Source organism: Strigops habroptila, chromosome 21, assembly GCF_004027225.2.
Source record: "Strigops habroptila isolate Jane chromosome 21, bStrHab1.2.pri, whole genome shotgun sequence".
In the NCBI taxonomy this organism is placed as follows: Eukaryota; Metazoa; Chordata; class Aves; order Psittaciformes; family Psittacidae; genus Strigops; species Strigops habroptila.
The window spans coordinates 1,959,231-1,977,373 of record NC_044297.2 but is presented as its reverse complement, the minus strand read 5'-3'; the positions used below and the strand labels follow the sequence as shown (position 1 = coordinate 1,977,373).

At 49.5% G+C, this 18,143-nt stretch overlaps 1 protein-coding gene across 9 annotated transcripts in view; it reads right to left on the bottom strand.

Moving 5' to 3' along the window:
• Positions 1-3,297: 3,297 nt before the first annotated feature.
• GFPT1 (glutamine--fructose-6-phosphate transaminase 1) overlaps positions 3,298-18,143 on the bottom strand; it is a 41,052-nt gene continuing 26,206 nt past the window's right edge. For 5 of the 9 annotated variants that reach the window (XM_030509889.1, XM_030509888.1, XM_030509886.1 and 2 more), the window contains 6 exons: positions 17,847-18,004; positions 15,150-15,264; positions 14,722-14,849; positions 13,839-14,006; positions 13,366-13,527; positions 8,665-12,766 (listed from right to left, as the gene is read on the bottom strand). In XM_030509889.1, the coding sequence (XP_030365749.1) occupies positions 12,722-12,766; positions 13,366-13,527; positions 13,839-14,006; positions 14,722-14,849; positions 15,150-15,264; positions 17,847-18,004 (776 nt within the window). In that variant the 3' untranslated portion in view covers positions 8,665-12,721. Of the gene's footprint in view, positions 3,621-8,659; positions 12,767-13,365; positions 13,528-13,838; positions 14,007-14,721; positions 14,850-15,149; positions 15,265-17,846; positions 18,005-18,143 lie in introns of those variants that run through there. The other 4 variants (XM_030509893.1, XM_030509887.1, XM_030509891.2 and 1 more) reach the window with 2 other exon arrangements.

Genomic DNA, 18,143 nt, shown 5'->3' with positions numbered 1-18,143 from the left:
GAATTATCTAGTTCTCCACAGCCATTAAATCATGGGGCCTCTTCCAGAGCTGGAGGAGTTAATAGGGATGGAGAAACTGCAGCGTGCAAAAATACCACAGCGAGTGGAAAACTCAGCAGATGAGGTAACCTCCACTTGTGAGCAAGCTGGGGATTTCTGGATTCCGCTTTCCATTCCCATGCAAAATCTTTCCTGTCCTGTGAGGCCTCTGGGTGTGTGTGTGGCTTTAGCTGCTACTAGGTGATGCTCAGTGCTTATTTCTTCTTGCATGTGAGATCCTGTGGTCTTTGCACACGCAGGGCTTGCTGGTAGATGACTGGGAATGGTGGTGTCAGTATCCTTTCTATTTCTTAGTCTCTGGCACAGTAATGCCAGGCAGGAATAGAGTGTGTCTGCATTCCTTCAGTCTGCTTTTGGGCATGGGTGATACGTGAAATGTGAGCATCCTTGGCTTTAGAAAGGGTTGTCTGCCTGTCACCATTGCCATGTAATACCCGATCGTGCCATTGTTTATGGCCTCTGTAGGGAAACCTTCCACCTTTGCAGGTGTGGGAATAGCCCCTGCTGCTGTTGGAGCCTCATTCCAGGGTTACCTCTTCTCCTGGGAAACCAGGGCAAGTCCTGCCTGTGCTCAGAGCAGCTGCTGGGAGGGTTTTATAGGGTGTGCTCAGAGAAAGGTTGTGTTTCTACAGTGTCTCACCCTCCCTACACTGAGTGGCATCACCAGCACTGGTAACTACAGCAACAGCAGATGGGGAAAGCACACTGGGCACGGATTGAAGGTGTTTTTAGCTGTCTAATGCAGTGCAGCAGCCAGGAGCCAGCACGGGATCTATGGGCAGATGCAGTGATTGCCAGGAAAGACCCTGCAGGGCAGAACTTAGGAATTTTGGGTTTGATGTGACACAGGATGGATTTATGGTAGTTACTATTTCTGGGGTAAGACTCGTGTCTCTGTGTGTGTGACACTGTTGGCTTCATTGCAATTGCAGCTGCCTGCTCCACGTGGAAACTGGAGAGATCCACAGTTGCTAAAAATGGATTGAAGTAACTGCAGTAGCATCAGGCAGGTTTTGGTTGGTTTGGGGAGGTTTTAATAGCCCAGCTCTAAAGATTGGATCCTGAAGTCATTCTCCCTCTATTCCTGCCTGGGCAGGGATGTGGATGGCTTGGTCCAGGCTATTCCCAGCCTGCTGGAGATGATCTGGTGAAAATGGTGAAAAGAATTTATGGCAAAGTAAAATAAGCGTTTTGTTGTTGTCAGAGAAGGATTTGGAGACAAATGACCTGTCAAGGATGGAAAAGGTGGTGGTTGGTGAAGCTGTTACTTGTATCTGAACAGCCTGTCCCCAAAACATGACAGCGAACCACTGTTTTCTTCCTTCTCTGTGTGCAAATATACATGTGTCCACAGCGAGAGAAACCATTTATACCCAGTGAGTGGTGATGGTTTCCCATCCCCAGCAGCAATCTGTGTGACCCAAGGGGCAGCCCCATGTGGATCAGAGCATCCCCTGAGCTTGGGAAAAGCCCCATTTGGAGGCTATAAGGGGGAAGCTCAGGGAGCTGAGTTCTTGGTGGCATTTGTTGCTTTAGAAATGAACCTGGAGCTCAGGTGACTGAATGACAGGTTATAATGAAAGCTTTCTCTTTTTAATAGCCAAAACTTGGCTGTTTGCTGCCTCACAAGGTGTTTGCACACATTCCTTTGGGATTTATGGTTCGGGACTCACCGCTGGTGTTGCACATACACAAGGTTTGTGCTCTGCCCCCAGCTCTGGTGTCCCTCAGCGTGCCCATGTCCTTTGTGCCAACCACCCTCTTAGGGAAGAACTTCTGCCTAATGCCTCATCTAAACCTCTCCTCTTCCAGTTTGAACATGGGCAGAGTTACACAACTCCTGACTCTTGGTGCTGGCACAAGTGTCTGCATTGCAGTGAGCTGAGGAGGAGCAGGGACTTGTGTCTGGCGGTGCTGTCAGTGCTGGGGCAATCCAAATGTAGGCTTTGCCCTTTGCTTTGTACCTCTTCAGGATGATTTCTTACTGAAACCATCTGGCTCACACAGACATCAGTGAGGCCAAGGGCTGGACCACCCAGGCCACCGGCCTCATCCACAGTGGCACATTTCTACATTCCCACAACATAGCATTAAATAAATAAGAAACAGACCAGAAAGTGGGGACCAGAAAGGAAGGCACAAACCGTGGGAGCCCCGCCAGAGAATCCATGGATTCAGTGGCACAAACACAGATCATGAGCAGAACAGTAGGTAGGGATCCCCTTGGCTTTTAACACTCTGGGCTTAGCAGGAGAACAGAAGGACTTGGGGGTGTTGGGTGAGGATGAGCTCCCCATGACCCGGCTTCAGTGTGTGCTTGAGCCCAGAACCCCCCCATGTGCTGGGCTGCACCCCCAGAGCGTGAGCAGCAGCTCAGGGAGGGGATCCTGCCCCTCTGCTGCGCTCTGGGGAGACCCCCCCTGCAGTCCTGATCCAGCTCTGGGGCAACAGCACCAGAGGGACGTGGAGCTGCTGGAGCGAGGCCAGAGGAGGCCCCGGAGCTGCTGCGAGGGCTGGAGCAGCTCTGCTCTGGAGCCAGGCTGAGAGAGCTGGGCTGGGGCAGCCTGGAGAAGAGAAGGCTCCTGAAGGGGAGACCTTAGAGCAGCTCCAGTGCCTAAAGGGGCTCCAGGAAACCTGAAGAGGGGCTTTGGGCAAGGGATGAAGGGACAGGCCAAGGGGAATGGCTTTAACCTGCCAGAGGGGAGATTGAGATGAGCTCTGAGGCAGAAGCTCTTCCCTGTGAGGGTGCTGAGGCGCTGGCACAGGGTGCCCAGAGAAGCTGTGGCTGCCCCATCCCTGGCAGTGTTCAAGGCCAGGTTGGACACAGGGGCTTGGAGCAACCTGCTCTAGTGGAAGGTGTCCCTGCCTGTGACAGGGGGTTCGAGCTGGATGATCTTAAGGTCTTTTCCAACCCAAACCATTCTGGGATTCTGTGACTGTCCAGCCAGGCTCTTGTTCACAAAACCATCACAGGGACTAAAGTTCCAGTCTTCGTGTACTGGCTCTATAAGACACACCCTCCCCACGCCAAATGCAGGCTGGGAATTCCAGTCAAAGCAACATAAGCCCTCAAAACTGTCATTGAACAGGGACAGAAGGGGAGTGGGGGGGAATCATGACCTTGACTTTGTTTCTTGGGCTGCAGAAGCCAAGAAGGGAAGAATCCACCCAAGAAAACCCAAACGGGCATCTCTGAAGCAGGATGCTCTGGGTTTGGCGCTTGCTTTAAAACTCAGGTCCTCTTTGGAGACTTTTATTGTTTAAAGCCTAGAACCAAAGCAAGATCTGCAGTGCAAAACACAACCAGCAAGTAGAGTAACCTGGGGCTGTCTCTAAGGGGGGGTTCTATGCCTTACTCAGTGCAAAACACTCCAGCGTTGTGCTGTGCAGAGCATGGGACCTGAGTGATGCTCAGCGCCGCCCTTGGTGCGGGCAGAGGAGGTGGCACCCTTGGGTGCTGCAGCTCACCCTCTCCTTCCCCTGGAGGCTCTGGCAGTGCTCGGAGGCAGTGGCTCGGGCAGAGGTGATGCTCAGTCTCTGGAGGCAGCAATGCGGTCCACCTGCAAGAAGGACAGGCCATAAAGAGAACAGAACAGCCTGTGGAGCAGGAGCTGCGGCTGCAATTCCACACCAAAATGGGATCCGGCATCTGGGAATGGCCACGGGCAGCTGGAGGTTCCATCCTGTCAGCCACAGGGGTGAAAAGCCCTGACATAGGGGTACTGCTTTCTGTGGTGTTAGTGCTGGGCTTAAGCAAAGGAGAACTTTGTGTGTGCAGGAGAATGGTCCAGGCTTGATGGGATTACTCGCTGTAACTGGGATACTACAGGGAAAACTCAGCATGATTAATCCTTGCTCTCAAGGGGTGTGTGATGTAGCAGCTCTGATTCTCTTTCCTGCCCCTCTGTTAGTCCCTCCTGAGCACCTCCAGGATGTGGTGGAGGTTTGCAAATCAGTGTGCACCCCCAGGGGGGAGCCGGGTGTTGGTGAATCACAGAATCCCAGCCTGGGTTGGGTTGAAGGAACCTTAAAGCTCACCCAGTTCCAACCCCCTGCCACGGGCAGGGACACCTTCCACTAGAGCAGGTTGCTCCAAGCCCCTGTGTCCAACCTGGCCTTGAACACTGCCAGGGATGGGGCAGCCACAGCTTCTCTGGGCACCCTGTGCCAGCGCCTCAGCACCCTCACAGGGAACAACTTCTGCCTTAGATCTAACCTAAATCTTCCCTGTCCCCTGTTTAAACCCATCACCCCTTGTCCTATCGCTCCAGTCCCTGATGAAGGTCCCTCTCCAGCATCCTTGTAGCCCCCTTCAGACACTGGAAGCTGCTCTGAGGTCTCCACGCAGCTTCTCTTCTCCAGGCTGAACAGCCCCAATGTTCTCAGCCTGGCTCCATACAGGAGCTGCTCCAGCCCCTGACCAGAGATTGTGTTCTGGGAACGCCAGGACACAGTTGCTGTCAAAACACGCTGGAGATGAGGCAGTTGCTTCAAGCCCAGCACTGGAGCTGGTCTGGTCTTGGCTGCAGCCTTGCTCTGGGGCTCTGATGGACCATGAGCCTCGGATGTGACCTCCCAAACTCCCTTGGGGAAGGCAGGAAGCAGGATCGGCCACTGTTAGTGTCAGCCACAGCCTCTGTGAGGTCGGGAGCTGCTGTAGGTCCCACAGGACCCCTCACTTTGGGCTTTTCTACCCGTTTCCACCCTGGGAAGCAGCATCCACTCGGGCTCCATGGGCTGAGGAGCAGCTGTAGTTCTTCATCTGTTTTTCCAGCCATAGCATAACAGCAGCTATTTCCCTTTGGAACAGGACTTTATGTAGCGCTTTCCACAGTCACTGAAACAAGCAATGCAAAGACAGCAGCATTCCCAGGCTGGTGAATCCTGCCCCAGCTCGTTTCCCTGCTGATGGGAGAATTGTTTCTGAGCTATTTCCACAGTGTTAAAGCCCAGGTTCTCGCTGAGGTTCTTTTTCCCCCCTGTGCTAACAGCAACCACCCACATCTGCTCAGGAACAGTTCTTCTCGGAGCTGGGACCAGTGTATGTCCAGTTGTCCACATCTGGCTGCTGTTCTGCTACAAACCAGCTGGTGCTTCAGCTGGTGCTTCATTGCCTTTCCATGTCGGCATTGGCGACAGGACCACTTAGACACGAACAGGAGGGTGAAGTGTTGAGGTATAGGACACTCCTTGGGCAGACGTGATGGATTTTAAGCTGTGCCGGGGTTAGGAGCAGGTTTGAGCTCTCCCTTGGTCTCGGCTGCTCACCGGGAGCCGTGTCCTCCTTCCAGTGGCACCTCACACTGTACAAAGTGGCATCAAGGGACTGAACAACCACCAAATCTCAGTGAGGAGGGGAAGGACAATGTCCTTCCCTGGATGCAGCAGTGCCTGGAGGAGAGACGACTGCCCCCAGGCTCTGCCTCCTTCTCCTTTGGGAAGTGAACGTCCTGCAGCATCACTCGGATGCTTGCCCTTGGCCTTGTTGAGCTCCATGAGGTTCGCACAGTCCCACCTCTCCAGCCTGTCCGGGTCCCTCTGGATCCCATCCCTTCCCTCCAGCGTGTCACCCACACCACACAGCTCAGTGTCATCACAAACACGCTGAGGATGCTCGATCCCATGTGCCAACATCCCACATCCCAACTGCATCCCATGCAGTTTGCTGGCTGCTCCTCTCAGCAGGAGCTGCAGCATCACTTCGGCACAGCCGAGGTTTGGGCTTTGTCTGTGCAGGGTCATTTTCTGCTTGACAAGGTCTTTGGTCACCCTCCACTTCCACCCATCCCGCCTGTGGTCCAGGGGTGCCTCAGGATGCTCGGGACCCCCCGGGAGCCTCCTTGTCCCTGCGCTCGGAGCCGTGCTGGGGTGTGAGTGTCTCCAGCGTGTCTGGGCTCACGGCTGCGGTCGGGATCCAGTGTTGGAGCGAAGCTGCTCCCCCTGCCCAGCCCCGGCCAGCACCATGTTTGTTTAAAGTCGTTTCCATAGGGATTTGTAAGGACCATGGGAACAGATTTGATTTGACCTAAACTATAAAGAATGAAGCCGAGGAGGGGGGAAGGAGCCCGGCACGTCTGCTTTGTGGGTCTGATGATTGTTCTCTTAGGCTTGGGTAACCTCTGCAGCACCGAGTGGACCATCTTGGCAAGTCCATGTGCTTTTTTCTTCTCCTTTTGTTGTTAAACGCCTGCAGTTTATTCCAACCATGATAAACGCATGGGAATGAGTGAGAAATCGCCTCTTTTTAAGCACAGAGAGGAGCTCTTGGGTCAGGCTGAAAGTAGTGCAGGAATCCTGAGCTGCAGCTGAAGCCAAGCGTCCGAGGTCCTCTGATGGTGGTGATGGAGCTCTGTGGTCTGTATGTGTCTGATGCTGACACTACAGCAGTGCCCAAGGGTTTGCCTTCTCGCTGCTTTGGGAAAGGCATGGGTAAAGCATCCTTCTTGGGAAAGGATGGTCTCCTGTGTGATAAATTAGGCTGTGCAGAGCAATGTGGGTTCCTGGGTGCTGTTAGTCCTCTGCCAGGAGGGCTCAGGGGCTGATCGTGGGCAGTGATCACACAGGTAGAGGTGGCAGAGACGGGAGGTGAAGCTGAGCTTTGCAGCCTGTTGCTTGTTGGACCTTCCAAGCCAAGAAGCTGGAAACATGGAGAGCCACAAATAGGTGTAATAGATGCAAGAGCTGCTCAGCAAAGAGCGGGTGAATTCCCACCCCTGTGCAGGGAGTTTTAATGTGTCCCAAGAATTCCATCAGCTAAAGCTCAGGCCTTTAAATCCTTCTTATTGCTCTGAATGCCCTGTGCTGCTGCTGTGGGGCTGGGAAGCTCCAGGAGCTCAGGACCCACAAGCTCAGCAGGTTGGGGTGTCCACTGGGTAACAAGTAGAGGCAGTTCATTCAATAGGAGTTAATTCTATAGGGAAAACACCCCTTCCTTGCGCTGCCCATGTCCAGCAAAGGTGCTGCTGTGAGCTGCTTGTGTCCAAAAGGGCTCTGGGGTGAGGACTCCCCATGGCAGACCCTTTGGGCTGCTGCTTCTCACTGAGCCTCATCCAGGGACCTCAGAACTGGCTTTTCTTGCTGTGCACACAGAGACTGTTCAGGGCTCCGGGATGCTCTGCAGGGGTGGAAAACAGTTCACCAGGGTGAGCAAGAGGAGAATCAGGTGTTGAATAAACCCCATTGCAGGGTCCTGGCTGTGCCCTGTCCTCCTGCAGGCGAGGGTGAGCCCTTCTTTATGGCAGAAAAGGTAAATAAAGGCAAATGAAAGGAATCTGTATCGGTGGGTACCAGCAGCAGCAGCCTGAGGCTCTGCGCTGAAGCTGTGCTGGAGGCCCCGGTGCTGTGCAAGGTGTGATGGGTGTCTAAGGAGGCTGCTCTAAAGGCACCCAGGAGCAGACAAATCTGTTATAATATATCCAACCCAAGTGTTTATGCCCTTCTGCAAACCTCACCTTGCTCCTGGGAGCTTATTTAGCTGCAAATGTCATAGTGAATGAGATGGTTAACGCAGCATTGAGGAGCTCCTGCACAAAGGGCCTGCAGGTCCTTCACCCCGTGTCTTACTTTTAGCCACATCAGGACTTAAGGAGATGATTTTCTTGCAGCCAGAGCTCGGGATCAACTTGCTCAGGACCCTGCATCTCCCTTTGCCTTTGTCTTCTCATTGCCACCTTTATTAGCTTAGATTAAACACGAGTGTGGGCTCACGTGGTCCCAGTGGGGACATGAGCAAACCAGACCCCGGCAGTGTCTCATAGTTACTGGTGATGCTACAGCTCCGTTGTGCATTGGAGGCTCATACTTAGAATGTATTAAGGGAACAGGGATCCCTGTCCCCTCCCTGGCAGGACATGGATGGTGCCTGGTGTCACTTAGGGAAGGTTCTGCACAAAGGCAGTTTTCTGTGCTGATCCATCACAATATTCCCTGCTCCTTTAGTGTCTGAGTGGATGGGACCTGTGGCTATGACAAGAAAGCCTAAAGCTTTGAGCTGTTTGATGCGGTTTTGCTCGTGACTGTGGTTTTTGCAGCTCTGAGCAAGCAGAAGTGCACAGTTTGCTCCTGACATCCATGTAGGCACCAATTCTGTTGTGGTACTAAAGGTACATGCATTGGTTCAAGGCAATGAGCCTTAAAGAGGAGCCTCATGGTGTTTTAGTTGTATAGGAAAGGTGGTGGTGGGAAGAGCAAGTCCCTGTGGGCTATCCATGGCCTCATCCTCCACTTGCTGGCTCAGCACAGCAACCTGGCTGCACCCAAACCCCTTCTCCTTCTCCAAACCCGGACTTCCAACACTTGTGGAACATGTGGAATATTCTCTTGGCTGTGCTGCGATTTTGTCTCACCCAGTGTTAGGAAAGTGGGAGTTAAATGAGAGTGAAGGTGCAGAAGGTAACACCAACTGCTCTGCCTTAGGGGCATTTTAGGGGCTTTCTTCTCGGTTAGTGGATAATCATGGTTGGGAAACAGAGTCTGCATCTCAGGCAGGACACGGGTGAGCCAAGCCTTGGGTTGTTCTGCTTTGTACATGCTGCCCTTAACTCCGATGGGGGTTTCCTATTCTTGAATGGGTTCAACTGAAGACCAGCAGTTCTCTTTGTTTCATGTAGGGCACTTGATTTTATTCAAAGGGTGAGATACAAAAAGAGTAAGCAAAAAGACAAAACCCAACTTATAAAACACTACAGACAAAAGAAAAGACATCTTCTGCATACAGCACACAACAGGAAACAAGGTACAGACTGGTCCCCACTAACCAAGCCAGCTGGGTTATGTACAAGCAGAGGCAGAGAGAGCTAGGAGGGAAGAAACGGGGGTATTTGCCACTTCAAATGTCTGTTGACACAAACTGAATGGAAGGCAAAGAGTTTTCTTTCCTTTTATTCAAAACAAACACTTCCTTGTTGCTTCTTCTTCCCGTTCCTGATGCAGAGGAGGGACTCCACGCTTTGAGGCAAGTTTGGTACATCCAGGTAGGATCTAAAATTAGCCACAGCTAAACACGGATGTGCTGCTTCAAGAGCTCAATCCAATCCCTCCCTTCATCCACACGCTGGGCACCTACTCGTGGGGTCAAGGGCTGCCCGTGGCAGCTCCAAAGGGGAAAAGCCCAATTTCACACTCACGTGTTGGGCTTCCTTATGCCTTTAGATGCTTCAATCTGCAGCTTAACCAAACCTGGTGTGTTTAGGCTAGTTTTAAGGCTCCGAACCAAGCACCATTATGTGTTGTGTCCATGAGCTCCCTCCTGCTTGACTGGGAAATGGTCTGTGTGAAGCTCTTTCATACAGAGGGGTTGAGACTTGCCCATTGGGGGTTTTCAGCTCTGGGGCTGGACGAGCAGCCCCGTGTTAGTGGTACCTAAATCAGCTTCAAGTCGGACCCTGCTAAAAGGAGATGGCATTTGCTGTGTCACTGCTGCACCTTACAGGGACACGGCTGCCCAAGGGCTGGTTTGGGCTCTCTGTAGGAACAGGCACACAGGCAGTACTCACTCATCCGACAAATTGAGGATACAACTATCTACAGCCCTTCCTCAGTAGAGCCAGGAGGGAAAAACCTCCCTGACAGAGGCTATTCCATGTACAACTTAATTTTCTATTGGTGTGGAATAGCCTTAGAGCAGTGTGGACTTGGTTTGAGGTCTGTTGGGCAGAAACAACACATGCAGAGATGAAGGTTCTCTGGTCTTTGGTGATTAAAACCCCTTAAGACCTACAGGCATGTGCTTCTCTTTAGGCTTCTGTTGATGTAGATGAGGAAAAGAGCTACTTAAATAGAGATAAATTGTCAAAAGTACTCAGTAAGAGGCAGCTGCTGTTCCAAATGCAAAGGCCTTTATCTGTGTTTACCTGTGGCTCAATTTTAGTGACAGGGCTATTGAACTTTTAAACACTTCAGTTAGGAAGGAGGGAATTTTTACTGGCTCAGTAAGCAAAACATTCATTCTGGAGAGCAGAAGACTGCCTAGCTGTTAATAAATACCACGAGACATCCTAAAAGTTGCCTAAGGAAAAGAGAAACATCATCTGTTCATCAAAATGCATCACACCAAGACGAGATGAGGTAAAGGGAAGCCAAAGGGAGTCCTCTATACACTTGCACCTCACAGCCATGGCAACCACCAGCAGTGAGATGCTGAACCATGCCCTACCACGCTCAGCAGAGGAATTCTTCATAGCAAGTGTGCTCCGTGACATTCTTTGCTATTTAACCTTACAACAGCCTTACAAGAGTTGCAAGTAGCGAGTAAACCTCTGTCCTGGCAGGCGGGTTTATGCGCTTCAGGCAGTGTGGTGGCGACCGGGAGGATGCAGAGGGTGAATGCTACCTTCCTTCTGACAGTGAGGAATCTGTCATGAGTTTTAATGTCTTAAATTACAAAGAATAAGGGTTTATCTATCCCAGCAGAAAAGCAAATAGCTCAGCACTATCTGTACAGTTACACCCGACGTGAGGGTCGGACATGTCTAACTCAGACTCCTGCTCTTTGGTCCTCTTTGTGTACAACTTACTCATAAATATTTAACAGCCTGAATTATCCAACTACTGAACAGCAACTTGTATTGTAACAGGGATATCAACCATCCTGGTTGTGAGGAGACTTGGGAAACCAGTGGACAGTCACCCGTACAAGGCTTGAGAAAAGCAAAGCTGGCTGCTTTTCTTCTGAGTGGAATAGGAGGAAAAGGGCTTTAAATAATTCCTTTTGCAGGGTTCTTTCACATGAGACCCCTTCCTAATGAGAACAGAGGATGTGACACTGCAAGTCCTTGTGCTGGGGGGAAACTGCCTGTTCCAGCCCTCTGCTCAACAGGTCTGCACAGTTTCTCTTACACAAGCTGAATGAGAGGAGGAGGAAGAGGAACTGTCTTCACTTTGTTAGCACTGGACACGAGCTGGCTTTTCCTTAAGGACAAGCATCTTCTCCAGCTGAAGCAGGGAAGTCACTGGTCATGTTTAAGCAGAGGCATGTAACTGGCATAGTCAGTGTACAAATAAAATGCAGTATTTACTACTTTGTTCTTAAACAGACACTGGCAGCACAGTGTGTTTGGAGATGAACAGCCTGAATTCTGTGTATTAATAAACATACATAGATTGGTTGAGAAGCTGGTTCCAGCATCTCATACTCAGAATAAAACTAAGCCTTGAGCTGACACCGAACTGAAGCTCAATAGTTGCTGTGGTTTTTACATAAACCAGAATTGCTACAGACACAGTGGTCCCCTGTGCAGGGAGAACCAGCTTTTAAGGGGCAGTGGCAGTGTTAGAGCCATTCCTCAGGGGCAGTGAGTGATGGGGAACGTTCACCAGCACGTGGCAAGTGTCGCTTCACACCCTGTAGGGGGTTTTGCTTTCTATGGGGTGTGTGTAAAGCCAATTCAGAACCCATCAAGCTGGTAGGAAATTCACCTTTTTGCATTAGGGGAACTACATGGCTAACTGCCCTTTAATGGCTTTGAAAAAGTCTGTATTAAGTCCTGAAGGTAGATTTTGTGTGTCATTGCCGATTCTCTGCAAGCTTGTTATAAAACTATTACCAAGGTATGTATTTCTGTTGTGTCTGTAGAGCCTTTTCTAGCCATTCCAATTTTAAACCAGCTGAATTTGACACAAGTCACATAAAACCTGCTCCTGATCACCCCAGAACCTGTGTTTTCATTACAGGACTGTGGCTAAGGCAGCGAGCCTCAGGAGGGGGACTCTAGTGCCCTCTCTTCTGTAGATACAAGGTAGAAACTCTCTTCTACACATTCTGACTACTCAGTGACCTGCAGCAGCACAAGGCTGGTTCCTCAGGACGTGTTATAGAGCCACAGTGCTCAGTTCAAGAGGGGGAATCCTCAATACAGACAGACTTGTATTCAAAAAAGCCCAAACCAACAGCAACGAGACACCAGCACAGACTGAGCACTGCTGGTTTTCCTCCTTCTCCCACTTGGAGCCTCCACACCAAGTCGGCCACAGCTTCCATTTATACTTGAAGGCATGAGTTCCACTGTCTTCACGGGCACAACTACAGGTCTACACTGGTGTTACACTGTGTTGTGGCCCACCGAGTCCACACGATTGTCACTGGCAAAGTATTTGGCACAGGTAAAATCCTGCTGAAGCCACACTGCTTTCTTAGCACATGAACTTTAGAAGGCTGACAGGTCAGTTGAATTCCCTTTTGTACACGAGGCAGAAATTTACCCCCAATGCTACCTGTTAAACTATCTGCACAAGCACGACCAGTAGCAGCTCTTGTTCCCGTTGGATACTCTGGTATCCTGCTTCACTGCCTGAGAGCACGACAGGTAACATGTTCCATGGTGTTCCATGGTTCCATCAACAACTGGAGTGAGCCACAGTGGATAAGAAACAATCACATTGTTGTAAAGTGGAGGCCCCTTCCCTAGAAGACTCAGTCATCTTTAAAGAAAACCACTGAACATCTTTCATGGAAGTCTATTGTTCAAAAAACCCCAAAGCTATTGACATAGCACGTGGAATCAATCTGACAATCACTAATGTAATGGAATTATGGTGATCTTATACACAAACAATGATTTACCAAAATAAGATTTACCTAGGGGACTTTAAAATCAAGTTATTTTGGTACCAAAAAAAAGTCTTTCATTTAATCCCCCTTTGCCCCTATGATTCAGATGATCTTTCACTCTACAGTTACGGACTTGGCCAGATTTCTTGGAAAATCAACCTGCAGAGAGGGAGGAGAAAGAACACGCTCGTGAGTATTCACACACTTTCTGTTTGGGTATAACTGTAACGTGTGGAATGGTTTTGTGTGTTTAAATAGAAGATTTGAACATATTTTCATGTTTAGGACAATCTGTGCAGAAAAAGTCCATAAACCTCATTGTCACGACTCCTCTGTTGAGAGCTAAGCAGTGAGTCCCTTTACTTGACGTTTTACAGTGCTCACATGATAAAAGGTCACTGAGATAAAAGGTAAAGGCCAGTGCCTGTATTAAGATCAAATCCCTGACACAACCAGACTCTGTCACACATCCTCCTGTGCGCTGTCACCTTCCTTTCAGCTTCCTGCAGCCCTCCAGAAACTGTGTGCTCGCACCAGAGAACAGCCACGGGTCCAAACCCAAAGTGCACAAACTCAGCCCAGGGCATAAGAGAACCTTCCAGTTCTGTTTGTAACGCCAGCTCCATGTAACCTGGCCATTCCCACAGCTCAAGCAGTTATACAGACACCCCCCCAGACTTCCAACATCCCCCAGCACATCTCCTCCAGATCTGCACACAGCAAACACAAGCGCAGAAGGGAAGGAATGCTGTACTTACATCATATCCTCTGAGAACTGCAAGGTGGAAAGCCAGGAGCTGAAGGGGGATAACACTCAGGATTCCCTGCAGACAGTCCACTGAATGGGGAACTTTGATTGTTCTTTTGTTGTTCTTAATGGTCTCGATGTCTTCCTTATCACAAATCACAACAGGTCGCCCCTGCAACAAAGGGAAATGTTGAAGAAAAACAGGGCTGGAAGGTTCTTACCTCTGTTCAAAGCACCAGTGGCAAGAACTCAATTTAGAACAAAACAGCTTAGCAACCCATGGGCATCCCTGTAGCGTGTTTTAAGGGGTAAACAAACTACATGAGGCTTCTGCTGCAAAATCTGCCCTTGAAATGCCCGGAGCATCTACTGAGCTCCCATTTCAGTTGGTGCTACTAAGGTAAATAGCTTGGGTGCTCTGTAAACTGCTTTTATATTAAAAGCACCGGTTTTGGTGTCCTGTGAACTTGTGCAGGTACTCACTTGCCGTGCAATGACCTGCTGCAGAGCATTCTGGCACTTTGCATACGTGTGATCTCTCATGATGATCATGATAACAGGCATGAGTTTGTCCACCAGCGCGAGAGGGCCGTGCTTCAGCTCACCCGCCAGGATCCCTTCAGAGTGCATGTAGGTGATTTCTTTGATTTTCTAGAGGGGGAAATAAATAATTCACAAACCTTTGGACAAACTTGTGATTTTGTTTTTAACTATCTCTGTGGTTTCTTCCACTTTCTTTGTATCACGGTAAAAAACATGTTCTGGCTCTCCCTAAATCCAGTACGTCGACAAGGGAGCCTGAAAGCCCCGATCAGAGCAGTGCATCTGGGCTGAGCTGCTCTCAGGCCATCCACACTTCAGTTCTAGCACCAAACCCACCACAGGCCTTATGATTTTGACAAGTGATCATCACAGTCTTGAACTGGGCAAGCAAAAACAAAGAGGATGTGTTTGCATGTCAGCGGGTGACAGCACAACAGCAATCTCCTCCAAAGTCAAACTGCAATAACAGTAATTGGGTACAGAAAGTACATGCTCGGTTTTGGATACTGAGCATTGCTGGAAATGCCACCCCAGCAGTTCATAGGGTGGTTTTATCTGGCTGCCCAGACTGTCCCAGTAAAGCATTCCCAGTGTGAATGTGGAAAATGCACCTTTCAACCCAGTGTAGCCTGTGGCTGTTCCCTGACTGGGGTCTCAGCAGCGATACACTGTGTTTTAGCTGTTTGGCTCCCTGGGTCAGCCAACATGCTGTAGCTGTTGGCTGCTTTAAAACAACTTGTAGCCACATGTAGTTTCCTGCATGGAAATCTGAAGTCCATAGCTAAGTGTGTTTGAACCAGCTTTAAAGAAAGAAATCTCTCACCAAAGCTCCCTCAAGACATGTAGCATAATGGTAGCCACGTCCCATGATGAGAACTGACTTCTGATGGTATAGCTCCGTGGCCAGCTTCTGGATCTCATCATCCATGCTCAGCACTTCTTTAATTAAATCTAGCAGGAAAGAGAGGAATTAGTTGTGCATGTTTATGTGCCTGTGCCTCTCATGCTACACATACTCTTTATTCTTCATACACAGAGAGCAGTGACTTGCATAAAGACTGGACTCAGTGTTTTAATAGTCCGATTTAGTGGTCTCAAGACATCAGAGAGAACACAGTAGCCAAAGTTATTGCTAATGGCCACCTTGCACTCATCTTTTCCCCTTGGTCTTTCAAAGCAAGGTTCAGGTGTTGCTGTGCTGTGCTGCTGAGTTTCACTTGGTGAGACAAAGTCAGTGCAGCAGTTTCCTACCTGGCAGTCCCTTTAGCCCACGCATGATTTCCTTGCGCCTCTCCTGCATGGAGATTCTGTCATCACACATCATCAGAGCAAACATCACCAAGGAGACAAACTGGCTGGTGTAGGCCTAGTAAGGGGAGGAGAGAGAGAGCAAACACGTCACTACAACAGTAACCCAATGGTTGTCACCTGCTGTGTGAAATCCTTAGACTAGCTGTTGGCTTTAACCTTACCATGGTACCAAAAGGCAGCTTTCAGTCCAATTAAGTAGCCAAGATGAATATGAAATTCACAGGGCAAATGTCACTGAAGCAAATCTTAAATGGAGGCATGAAATGGCACCATCTCCTTATACTCCAAGACATGAAGATACATCGAGCAAAATGGCATATTTCTAAGATTCCTATCAAATTCTATTTTGTGACCTGACTTGTGTCCTTCTTTGCTGCGAGTAAATGCTGACACGGGCAGAGCCATGGACTGGAGATGTACAGTGAAGCCCAACACTAACATCCAGCCAGCACCAACAGCACAGCTGGCTGGAAGGTTTTTGGACCCCATTTCAGGAACACAAAGGCAGCTCAAAACATCATTTCCCACCCCTCTTCTTTAGTGAGTGGTGCCGCCAATTTTGGGGGATAAGCAGCTGCACAGGCAAGTGAAATCAGTGCTCAAGTTGAGGCAATGGTATTCACCAAACCAGAGGCACAGCATCACACAGCTACTGCAAAGGCTCTGAAGGCCTTACAAGACAAATGTTCTGAAATGGGCTGTGATGCCAGCCTGGGATTGAAGTTGCTTAGAAATAAGGTTTGTAGTATGTCTTTCCCCTTCTAAACAATGATCAAACAAACTTTCATGTTGCTGTACTGGGGGAGATTTAAATAGCTCTGAAGGAATCTAGAAGAGCTTCAGTTGTGCTGACTATAGCAGAGCCTGACAGGGAATGTGACTACTTTGTTCTGGTGCAGTTGAAGGTTACGGAAGCAAATGGCACCAAACAGTCACTAACAACAGTCACTTGGCTTGTTTATAATGTTTTCTCAAAATGAAGTTCTGGAGAAGCTTAGGGCAGAATCTGTTCAAGTTCATGTTTCACATAGGCACAACGATGGTAACTCCCCACATCACCAGAGAGAAAATGCCATTTCCCCTTATCTCCATACTGCAACGTTGGCTGCATGAGACAAGCCAGGGACAAACAACTCGTTCGAGAGTTTCTTGTAAGAGACTGATGAAGTTTCCATGATCAAATTCCCCAATGAACTATTAAACTCAAATGTGGTTTTTGGCTGCATTTATGTAACAGATTGACATCATCTCGCCTCTAAATATAACTAAACCAAAGCAGATTTCACCATGCAGCAGCACTTCAACAAAATGAAATGCAGCAAAGCAAGTTATTTTATACTGTATCATGTGTAGCAGATGCATCAACCACACAATAATTCCATTGGGTGGACATACATACTGGTAAAACACCATTCCCCCAGTACAAAAAGTATAGTTTCAGTTTCACACTTCCTTTAGCAAAGCAGTGCCATTATGGGCACTTACATGAGGTCAGTTGATACGCTGGAGGGAAGGGATGCCATCCAGAGGGACCTTGACACGCTTGTGAGGTGGGCCGATGCCAACCTTATGAAGTTTAACCAAGGCAAGTGCAAGGTCCTACATCTGGGTCGGGGCAACCCCAGGCACTGCTACAGGCTGGGCAGAGAAGAGATTCAGAGCAGCCCTGCAGAAAAGGACTTGGGGGTGTTGGTTGACGAGAAGCTTAACATGAGCCGGCAGTGTGCGCTTGCAGCCCAGAAAGCCAACCGTATCCTGGGCTGCATCAAAGGAAGCGTGGCCAGCAGGTCGAAGGAGGTGATCCTGCCCCTCTACTCTGCTCTTGTGAGACCCCACTTGGAGTACTGCGTACAGTTCTGGTGTCCTCAACATAAAAAGGACATGGAGCTGTTGGAGCGAGTCCAGAGGAGGGCCACGAGGATGATAAGAGGGCTGGAGCACCTCCCATATGAAGACAGGCTGAGAAAGTTGGGGCTGTTCAGCCTGGAGAAGAGAAGGCTGCGTGGTGACCTCATAGCAGCCTTCCAGTATCTGAAGGGGGTCTACAAGGATGCTGGGGAGGGACTCTTCCTTAGGGACTGTAGTGGTAGGACAAGGGGTAATGGGTTCAAACTTAAACAGAGGAAGTTTAGATTAGATATAAGGAAGAAGTTCTTTACAGTGAGGGTGGTGAAGCACTGGAATGGGTTGCCCAGGGAGGTTGTGGATGCTCCATCCCTGGCGGTGTTCAAGGCCAGGTTGGACAGAGCCTTGAGCCACATGGTTTAGGGCAAGGTGTCCCTGCCCATGGCAGGGGGGTTGGAACTAGATGATCTTAAGGTCCTTTCCAACCCTTACGATTCTATGATTCTATGATAGGTCAAAGTTTCCATAATCTTGTCTTTCAATTTCCTTTTTCATCTTTAGACCTTAAACTGAGTCTGCACCTTAAAACAAATGATGGCAAAGAGGAGGGAAGTGCTCAAGGCCAGGTTGGATGGGGCTTGGAGCAACCTGCTCTAGTGGAAGGTGTCCCTGTCCGTAGCAGGGGGTTGGAACTGGATGAGCTTTAAGCTCCCTTCAACCCAAACCCATCAACGGTCAACACTTTGGGGAGGAGTTTCACTAATCAGTGAGGTCTGTAAACTTGTGACTTACCTTGGTGCTGGCAACGCCAATCTCTGGTCCTGCATTGATGTGGACACCACAGTCTGTCTCCCGCGATATGGAGCTGCCAACTGTGTTGGTTATTCCTACAGTTAAGGCTCCTCTTTCTTTGCAGTACCGAAGACCCATCAGAGTATCTGCTGTCTCACCTGGAAAGACAAGTATTGACAATGCTGTGGTTCAGTACCAGTTACTGCTCTCACTGCAGATGTAAACCACAGTGATTTCCCAACTTGAATCTTAGAGGTTTGTATTTGCCTGCAAGTCAGAGGAGTCAGTAGTTATTTC